Below are 10,904 nucleotides of genomic sequence, written 5' to 3' on the forward strand. Positions count from 1 at the left end.
ATTAGTAGTTTTAAAAGAAGTGTTTGTGATGTGAACATTAGGTGCAACATTAGTTAAGGCTGCTAACAACTCCTAAACGCCCTCACTGGCCTAGATAGATTTCTCTCTCCAATGCAACTAGAGAGAACACAGAACTGCTGATTTCTGTCCAAGAAAGGAGCATTGTCCAAATCTGAGGCAAATCAAAACAATAGGTGTCTTCGCAGAATTATAAGACCGAGCTTAAACAGACTTTCCAGACAGAAGTGAGAGAATGTCAGATGGAGACCTAAACAGGAAATCTTTGTTGAATGTATGTAAGTGGTGTTCATTCCCTCCAGGAAGAACACACACCAACTGCAGAGGCTTCCTCAGCCTGACAAAGAAAGGGTTTTTAAACCCAAAAGCTTGCTAAGAAAAATTTTTCCAACTATTTAAGTTGGTCTAATAAAAGATATCAGATTCACCCAAAGAACCTCATCTTCCTATGTCCTTAGACCAACACAAATACAACCTACACCCCTGTTCAAATAAAAGGTATTCAATGACATTTTTCCTCCAGTAAATAAGTCTACTCAAGAGTTTTAGTAGTGAATAACACTCTGCTGAAGCTGGGCATTGTGCAAATTGAGGGAATCATTGAGATAAGCCATAGTTCTCATCTGATGATGACATGCAGAGCTTCTTTACATCATTCCTGTAAATAAGTGTTGCTTCCATACCACAAGCCTCATCAAGAGAGTGGATGCACACACCTGCTCACTTGCTGCTTCAGGCCTGAGCTACAGTGCTCAGCCAATAACTACTTGTGGCTGTGAGTGGTTTAACGTAGGACTCTGCCCCTTCTGCCTGTTGGAGCCAGAGAGAAGTAGCAGCCAGCTTGGCAGACATCAGAGCACTGGATCTGCATGCTTTTATTCTTCCCTGCTTGAATTCCAGTGAAGAAAAAAAAATTATCTTCCCAACTTAAGGCATGTACTCCAGTTCTGAAGAGCTGATTTTGGGGGCCAAAGCTGTGTGTGGTATACAAGTAAATGCATACTATAAATGTAAATGAGACCAGGGAATTTTTCCCTTTGAAGTACCTTGAAAGGCCTACCTCTATGCCACTTGTAACTAACATCCTAAAGGAGCTATACATTTGTTAGTAATTCCCAACAGAAACCTCAAACATGGCATGATAAAAGGTATAATTCCAGCAACACTGGAAAGGACCCTACCCTTTGGTATGAAATTTCTGGAGTTGGAGGGAGGGGGGCAAGGGGGGGGGGAACTTATACAAAGTTCATTGCATAGTTATTTTATGCAAGAAAAAAGCGTGCAGGTAAATCTTTTTCTGTGGCCCAAATCTATATGCAAGCGTGCCTGCCATGATACAACTGAGGCCAAATCAATCTCATTTCGCATTCATTCCTTGCCACAAGCTTTCTACTGAAAGCTTCCCATGGGAAGTAGGAAGTTTCCCAAGGTTCCTTCTCGTAATCAGGGTAATCGTGAGAGAATGAGGCAAAGAAAAAGAAAATGCAATCTGCTGTGCAGCCAAGAAACTGAACGTGAACCATATCAAGTAACTACTGTCCTCTGTTGGTAAATCCAAACTGACATGTTAACTATCTTCACTGAAGCCAACAGCCTGGTAAAATTTACAAAATAATGAGCCCAGAGAAGTTTCCTTCCCCTCTCACTACCCATTTCCCCTCAGTAAAGCAGAACACATTCACAGGCTAAAGTGCACCATGAATACAACACAAGAAGACCAATGACTGAAAGAGATGCTTGCTGTAGAGGTCTCATAACTGGTTGCCACTTCTCTCTTCCAGATTCACTCCCACATCATGCTATTGCCTGGAAACTCCAGGGCTCTGCCTACATGTACTTAATCATAAAATTAAGACATGCAGATCCCATGACTCCCACTGACAAAAAATGGGGCAGACTGTAAACAACACTGAATCCTTGGCATTGAAGTAATTTAACTCAGACAGATTAGGAGATTTTGTTTATACATGAATTTGGTACAGAAGCATTTAAACTGGCAGATCTAGAAAAAACAGTGTCACATCCTTGGCACTGGTGAAAACAAAGGACATAGTGGGCCAAGAACTTGAAAAAGCAAATGAGTCATTAGAACAAAAAGATGTCCTAAATTGCTCAGCATTCTCAGCACCAGACTCAGCTAATAATCTAGACAGCAGTGCCAGTACTGGCAACCAGGTTAATTTAAGCATAAAGCTCATCAGCATGAACTATGCAAGATCTCTGGTGCCAGATTAAGTCAAACCAGACTCAGTTAAGAACTCTGATGCCATGCCACTGGGGCGATAAGGGGGTGGCCAACCTGTAGCACATATGCCACAACTGGCCCAAGCAGCCTCCATGTGTGTTGCACTGCAGACTAGGAGGAGACAAGGCAGAACAGTGACAGATAGGACAGACAGCACAAAGCAGAGCAGCAGACTGACAGGGGAAAGGGACTGGAGTGACACTTGGAAAAGGTGTGAGGCTAATTTGTGATACACCTGCCAAAAAGTTTGGCACTTCAGTTCTAGCCCAGTGGGGGCCAGGCTTAGTCAGCAGGACCTGGACATTGTTCAAGAAGAGCTGATCTTTCAAATCGATGCCAAAAACTTTGTTAACTAAGCCTGTGAGCAGCAGCATGTGACATGAGTCTCTCATACTCTGTAGGTCTGAGGGATGCCAATATTAGTGTCTTTTTCCTTGCTTTGGAGAAGAAGGCTGGTAACTAATAAAAGCCTTAAAACATATAAGGAAAAGCCAATAAGGACACTGAATACAATCCAAGCTCGCTATACCTTCTGTCGTTAAAAAGAAACTGAAGGGCAACTGAGCTACTTTCAAACCTTCATGTTAAAGGGGAAAGTGGTCCCAATAGATACTGCTCTTCACAAGATTCTACATCTGATGCCAGAAATATCAAGAGTTTCACATCCTTGACATTTACAGTAGCCAATGTAGAAGGAAGAGACAAATCCAAACTAAACCCGGTTAGCCACTATCTACTTCATTCTGAAATGGTGACTAACCACTTTTGTAGTGGAAGTCAAAGTGCTTAACAAAAGTTCTTGGGTTTTTTTGTGATTTGCTAATCACTTACATCTACTGTGATTGTATCATATGGTCTATTCACAACTAGAATAGCTACTACTAGCATTAACTGCCTGCTGAATCACAATATTACAATAAATATAATGTATATAATAAGGTGTTTTGTAATAAATATATTATTTCCTCTCTTAGTATTTGGTTTCTTGTCCTAAATTTAACCTGCTGCTGTTTAACCATTTCAGATGAGTAACCCCTTATCTGAAGTCAGAAATGTTCACAATTCCATTACAATTTATTATTTAAAAAAATAAAAGGTTTATTTATCATTATGCATAATTTGTTACTACATAATTTGTGCATGCATGACAGAATTCCTGATCTTCAAGGGAATGGTTTTATGAGGGGTGTGGGTGTGACACTTCTTTCATTTAGATTGTAATAACATTTTAATACCTTCTTGGTCACTTCCTGAGCTGCCTTTTATGATAGCCCTCCCACCCCTGCTCTTGGGAAGTGTGACCTACCCAGCTGAGAAATGTGGGTTTAGTCCCAAACTGCTTACAGAGAGGTTGCTACTTGCCCTTCTATGTGTCCATGCATGATTCCACACCAGCTGGTTGAGTAGAGTCAGAACAAGATGCAGAGGTAAATTTTAAATACACACAGATAAATCTCATAGTGAATGAAGTAAACAAAGCTATGCAAATGCAAGGACAGTTTTTTCTTCTTTTAAATCCTAAACTGTCTGAACCACTAAGTGAATTCGTAATGGTCTATTTTATCATATCTTTCTTTTATAGATTTTGGTTTTTTACCAACCTTGCATTTGTCTTTGGCATAGTTCCACACTTCTGCATATTCTCTTCAATTTCCATGATGGTTCTTAGATCCATAGCAGGAGGACTGGCAGGACTAAATGAAAAATGAAAAGTTACCTTTCAAAGCATTCATTTTTACTTACATTCCACTGTTTCCAACCTTCACTGAAACCTTCTAAATCATACATAAGATTGGTAACTGGATGTATAATTTATGTCTGTTTCCTCAATTATGGCAAACCTCAAATAAAATGTTTCTGACAAAAAACCTTTGCATATACACACACACACACACACAATACTTTGAAATACACTTCACTGCATTATGAAACAAAATATGTGAACTCTGCTATAAAAAAAAAAAGATACTGTACATAAGATATTTAAAGCCAGAATACTTATTCAGTTGTCAGCTAGCTAAGGAAGTATTATGAAGACTAGTCACTAATTCAAAGCCAAGAACAAATTCCAATCCAAAGCTGTAGCAAATATTCAGCCATGCTTTTGTGTTAGAAAAATGCAGAGCATCCAATCCCTCTAGTTATAGCACCTGAAATGCAGCAAAGCAGTTCTCAAAACTTACAAGGAAATTATTTAATTTATAAGTAAAGCTTCAAAATTAGCATTTCCACTGCTTTTTAGTGCGCTGGAAAGACAAAAGCAACTGTAAATCTAAACGGCATGTGCTTTGATGTCACCAAGGATCTGCTTATAAAAACCTAAAATTTTAAAAGGCGACTTAGTTTGATAACATGTCCTCAAGTCATATGAAATACTGTATGATAGGTAACATACCTTAAGAATTATGAACAAGTAATATACAGATTTTTTTACACCTATTGTTATTCTACAGAAAAAAGATAAGTTAAGACAGAAGAATGGTTATGTATCAATACAAACCCAGGAATTCATAATCAATGTTATTATTTAAGAAGTCTAACATGTTAACCTAAAAACCACACATTTACCATACCCAAGCAAATCTTAAATGTCTACTCTGTAGTGAAGTCATGCAAGAGAAAAAGTATAAAGACATGTCTTAAAATTACTTCAAGAATCTGGTATCAAAGACATCAAACTCCTTAGGGTCACATAGTAAAGTACAATTGTGACATTACCAAAGCAAGCTTGCTTGGGTACTTTAAAAAGCTCAGATTGCTTTGAAATGTATCCTTAATGCCAAGTTACCTAAACTGATAAAGCTGGAATTTGGGGGTAACCATCACCTGTAATGTTGCATTCATTCTCATAGAGGAAAGTATTTCTCAACATGCAGCAGAAGCTATTTGAGAAGCTTATGACAGAATCCCCCATATCTAAAACCCTGTTCAACTGGTAAATGAAACACTAACAGTAACTTCTGATTGGTTTTATGCCTACAAAAGAACTGTGAGGAATAAAACCAGGAAAGCTAAGGCTGCGATGGAACTCCAGCTAACTACAAATATCAAGGACAATAAAAAGCCCTTTTTCAAATATGTGGGGAGCAGGAGGAAAAGCAAGGGCAACACTTGGACCCCTCCTACACCAGATGGGACAACTGACAACCAATGCCCAGGAAAAAGCAAACTTGCTAAATGGGTACTTTGCATCAGTTTTTTACCACTCCCATGGGACGCCCCTGCCCACTGTGGGTCAGGAAGGCCTGGGTGAGGGAGATTTCTTGCCCTCCATCAAAGCTGACCTTGTGAAGGAACACCTTGACAAGCTGGACACCTTCAAGTCACCCAGCCCTGACAGTTCACACCCAAGGGTACTCAAGAAGCTGGCAAGCATCATAGCTCAGTCCCTGGCATGGATCTTTGAGAACTCCAGGCGCTCTGGTGAAGTGCCCGAAGACTGGAAGAAGGCCAATGTTGTGCCTATATTCAAGAAAGGGAGAAAAGTAGATCCGGCAAACTACAGGCCCATCAGCCTCTATCCTGGGGAAGGACTTGGAAAAGATTATCAAAGAGGCCATCCTTAACAGACTACCCGACGGCAATATCCTGAGGGATACCCAGCATGGGTTTGTTGTGGGTAGGTCTTGCTTGACCAATCTCATTTCCTTTTACAACCAGATAACCCATCACCTGAACAAGGGGGAAAAGACTGAAGTCGTGTATCTTGACTTCAAAAAAGCCTTCGAACTGGTATCCCATGATCACCTGTTGGCAAAACTGACCAATTGAGGCCTGGGCTTCACCACAATCTGCTGGCTGGGGAATTGGCTCCATGGTCAGACCCAGAGGGGAGTGGCTGACAGAAGCCAATCGTCTTGGTGTGTGGTCACCAGTGGGGTCTTCAAGGCTTTGTCCTAGGGCCTATACTGTTTAACATCTTCATCAATGATATGGACACTGGCGTCAGAAGCAGGCTGGCCAAGTTTGTCGATGATACCAAACTCTGGGGTAACGCATCCACACCTGAGGATAGGAGGGTGATCCAGGCAGATCTTGACAGGCTCATGAAATGGGTGGATAAGAACCTGAAGTTGTTCAATGCCGAAAAATGCAAGGTTCTCCACCTTGGGAGGAAAAACCTGCAGCATGCTTATAGGCTCAGCAGTGCTACGCTGGTTAGCACTACAGATGAAAGGGACTTGGGGGTCATCATTGACCACAAGATGAACATGAGCCTGCAGTGTGATGCTGCGGCTAGTAAAGCAATCAAAACACTGGCTTCTCAAGCAAATCCTATAGATCCTTCTCAAGCAAATCCCGGGATGTTATTCTCCCATTGTACTCAGCCTTGGCGAGGTCACAGCTGGAATACTGCATCCAGTTTTGGGCTCCGCAATTCAAAAAGGATGTGGAGAAGCTTGAGAGGAGAGCCACACGCATAATCAGAGGTCAGGAAAACAGACCTTATGTTGAGAGGCTGAGAGCCATGGGACTCTTCAGCCTAGAAAAGCGCAGGCTCAGGGGTGATCTGGTGGCCACCTATAAGTTTATCAAGGTGCTCATCAGGATCTGAGGGAATGTCTGTTCACCAGAGCACCCCAAGGGATGACAAGATCAAATGGTCACAAACTCAGCCGCAACCAATTCAGAGTGGACATAAAGAAGAACTTCTTTACTGTCCAAGCCCCCAAGCTTTGGAATAGACTGCTGCTGGAGGTGGTTTAAGCACCCACTTTGAAAGCCTTCAAGACACATTTGGATGCTTATCTTGCTGGGATCCTATGATCCCTGTGGACTTCCTGCCCATGGGGCAGAGGGCTGGACTGGATGATCCTTCGAGGTACCTTCCAGCCCGAATGCCTATGAAATCTATGAAATAATGGAGTGGTTTGGCAGTAGTGGAGGTACCAGAGATTCACCTTACTCCTGATACTGCAGTAACCATTGTACAGAATAAGGAAGGTGACTGTCTTCAGCTTCATGCTTCCACTAGAGCAGTGGTTGTCAAACTTTTTAGGCTCAAAGTATCCCTCATTAAACTCAAGGTACCCCTCAGAAAATACCAGTTCTTGGTTTACACTTTTCTGTTTATGGAAAAAAATAGAGCATTTTTGCTGTTGCAAGGAACCAAAAAATAAAGAACACAACAGATCAGAATGTCTTTGACACTATGTATTCCTCTCTAAAATCTCTGGGTTTATTATGTTTCCATACCTAATAGTACAAATGTGCCACCCTTCAAGGGATCTCAAGGTACCCAGGGTGCCGCAGCTCCGTGGTTGAAAATAAATACGTCGATTACTGTAAATTTTATGCCCCTATCTACCAGTAATCTGATGGGCCAAACATTCAGGCTAGCCTTGGAATTGTGGATCTGATACAATTGTTGCCATATTTTTAGATGGTCAAACACACCAGTCCTGAATTTTAAAGGCCAACTTTTACATACAGTGAAAGCTAAATGAATCAGGGTCTATACATCTTTACCAGTGTAAGCAGCTTTAGTGACCATTTCCTGCATTGCAGTTACTACAATCAAGTTATCCAAGGTAAGTTAAAGCAACTATGGGTTAGATTGCTTCTACTTTTACAACATAGAGTCTTTTCTAGGTTACATCCTCTTCCCCTGCCAATCCACTACTACTAAAAATTCTTTCCTGACCATAGCGCCACATTCAATGCCTATCAGATCAATTTATATTTTCTTTGCTCCCATCAAGTGTCTGTAAAAAATCTACTTAAAAAATGAGACCATCTTTTATTTGGACTCTCATTATGCCTTTATTCTGAAAGAAATGTCAGCACTATTACAATTTCCTCCTTCAGCAAGGCCTCTTCTACAGAGCCTGTGTATGTAATGGAATGAAAGAAAAATTTCAAAAGTGAAGTTGAAAAGAAAATATTTCTGCAAAATTTCCCAGCATGTCTTATCTCATCTTATTTCATCTTATCCAAATTTTAGGTAAGATCCCTGGAGCAAAAATTTTACACCTACTTCAGTGTTCCAACAATGCTTTATTAAGATATCTTCTTAAAAGCACTGAATAAATTTCAACAACCTAGCAATCAGCCAACTGAAACTGAACAAATTAGGTACATTTCTTACAGCGTTATGCGCCCTAGGATACTTAGCTAAAAACTAAGCAGAACAATTACTTTAAAACTGTTACAGAAATGAAGCAGTCACTTAAAGTGAAGAGCAAACCTCTGGAGCAGACAAGTAAACAGAAGTAAGAAACCAAGTGAAAAAAAACAGTTAAATTCACTAAGAAAGCTGTTGCCACCAAGAAAGCTGCCCCAGAGTCTGACCCACAGCCTCTTTCACTTGCCCCAAGCTGTGGCTCCAGGTCTGGCCCCTTGTTATAATTTTCCATGTATAGAATCTAATCCTTGGAGGTTTATCTTACATTTATCATTCCCAAAGCTGCAGCAGGGAGCAAGCAGTGAGTAAATATGGTACATCTTTGAATGAGCCAAATACCCCACAACCTACTACAATACAAAAAAACCCCCAAAACCTACTGACCACTTTCCCCACAATTGTCATGTACCATACCACCCTGAAACCTAAGCCAGACCTTTAAATAAATGTAACCCACACCTGAATAGGATCATACCTTGAGAGAGATTCCTAGCCCCTTTCCCTCTTGCAGCTGCTTTTCAAACAAACAAACAAACAAACAAACAAACAAACAAACAAACAATCTCCAACCTTGCTAAACTCATAAATCAGAAGCGAATTCCCCAGTGATGAAAACACATGCCAAAAGCAGTAAGACCCTGCTGAAACATATGCAATACCTGCCAACATTGCAACAATCGACACACCCTTCCATAAGAATCAAAAGATCCTAAAAGCTGCCACACTGCTGCTAGGAGGCTGGGCTGGAACAGCAGTGCCAGTTCCGGGCCTCTGGTATAAGGCCAGGCTGTAGTCACACTCCTTGCCCCAGGCTGCAGCAGGGATAGAGCCTGACAGCAAGGAACAAAGGTAAGGTGGGGGTGGGAGGGGGTGGAAGGGCAGGGACATGAGGCTGTAAGTGGCAGAAGCGACCTGGAGGTGGGGAGGGAGGGGAAAGAGGAAAATCAGGGCAGCCTGAGTCTGCGGAGAAAGGGAGTAGAGGTGGACAATAGGAGGTAAGGGGGGTGGCAGCAGGGGACTAGCTGCCTGCCTCCTTCCACCTGCCCCACTAACACCCCTCCCATCTGCCCTACCATGTCCCCCCCACCGTCTGCCCCATTACTGCCCCCTCATCATCTCTCCCCCACCACCACCTGCAGTACTGGAGAGAGGTGAATTTAAGATGATTCCCCAATAATTAGACTCCATATATGGAAAATAATAAAATTCTATAATAAATATAAATTTGAATAAATAATATTTATAACATTTTCCACGTGTAGAATCTAATTATGGAGGGTCAATCTTACAGTCAGGGTTGTCTTGTATTCAGGTAAATATGGTACATTTCCTGAACTATCACAGCTACTTAAGCAATGTATTGCTTATAACCTACAAATAATAACCAACTGGTGAAACTCAAATCTTGTTTTAAGAAAGCTACAAGGATGAAGATAGAATTTGCACAATTCTGTCTTGCAGCCACCAGCAAAAAGAAAAACATAGTGCTTAAAGATGCTTTGCCCTTGCAAGGGTAACTTGTAGTCCCAAGACACACTGCTGGCCAAAAGAATCAGGGTATCTGCATACAAGGTGCACATATATGATGGTTAACCATGTTAGTCTTAAGGTCAAGCAGAAAGAACACTTTGAGAGGCTGGATACCTTCAGGTCAGCCAGCCTTGACAATCTACACCCCAGGGTACTCAAGGAGCTGGTGAGCATCATAGCCCAGCCTCTGGCACAGATCTTTGAAAACTCCTGGCGCTCTGGTGTAGTGCCCAAAGACGGGAAGAAGGCCAATGTGGTGCCTATCTTCAAGAAAGGGAGGAAAGTGGATCAAGGAAACAATAGGCCCATCAGCCTGACTTCTATCCCAGGGAAGATCTTAGAAAAGTGTATTAAAGAGGCTATTCTTAATGGACTGGCAGATGCCAGCATCCTGAGGGATAGCCAGCATAGGTTTGTTGCGGGTAGGTCTTGCTTGACCAATCTCATTACCTTCTACGACCAGGTGACTTATCACCTGGACAAGGGAGAATAGATCGATGTCATATATCTTGACTTCAAAAAAGCCTTCAATCTGGTATTCCATGATCACCTCTTGGCAAAACTGGCCAAATGGGGCCTTGGGTCCACCACGATCTCCTGGCTGGAGAACTGGCCCCGTGGTCGGACCCAGAGGGTGGTAACTGACGGAAGTCAATTGTCATGGTGTCCTGTGACCAGTGGGGTCCCCCAAGACTCTGTCCTTGGATCCATATAGCTCAACATCTTTCTTAACAATGTGGACACTGGAGTCAGAAGCTGACTGGCCAAGTTTGCTGATGACACCAAACTTTGGGGCAAAGCATCCACACCTGAAGACAGGAGGGTGATCCAGGCTGACCTGGACAGGCTCAGCAAATGGGCAGACGAGAACCTCATAGTGTTTAGCACTGAGAAATGCAAGGTTCTTCACCTTGGGAAGAAAAAGCTGCAGCATCCTTATAGGCTCAGCAGTGCTACGCTGCTAGCACTATGGAAGAAAGAGACTTG

General features: G+C 42.0%; 1 protein-coding gene across 1 annotated transcript in view; it reads right to left on the minus strand.

Moving 5' to 3' along the window:
* The window catches only part of IBTK (inhibitor of Bruton tyrosine kinase), a 94,306-nt gene that overhangs the window by 24,296 nt on the left and 59,106 nt on the right, over nt 1-10,904 (minus strand). Inside the window, exon 23 of the mRNA XM_019538164.1 lies at nt 3,865-3,957. Within this exon, the coding sequence (XP_019393709.1) occupies nt 3,865-3,957 (93 nt within the window). The remainder of the gene's footprint in view (nt 1-3,864; nt 3,958-10,904) is intronic.

Source organism: Crocodylus porosus, unplaced genomic scaffold, assembly GCF_001723895.1.
Source record: "Crocodylus porosus isolate Cpor-Errol unplaced genomic scaffold, CroPor_comp1, whole genome shotgun sequence".
NCBI lineage: Eukaryota > Metazoa > Chordata > Crocodylia > Crocodylidae > Crocodylus > Crocodylus porosus.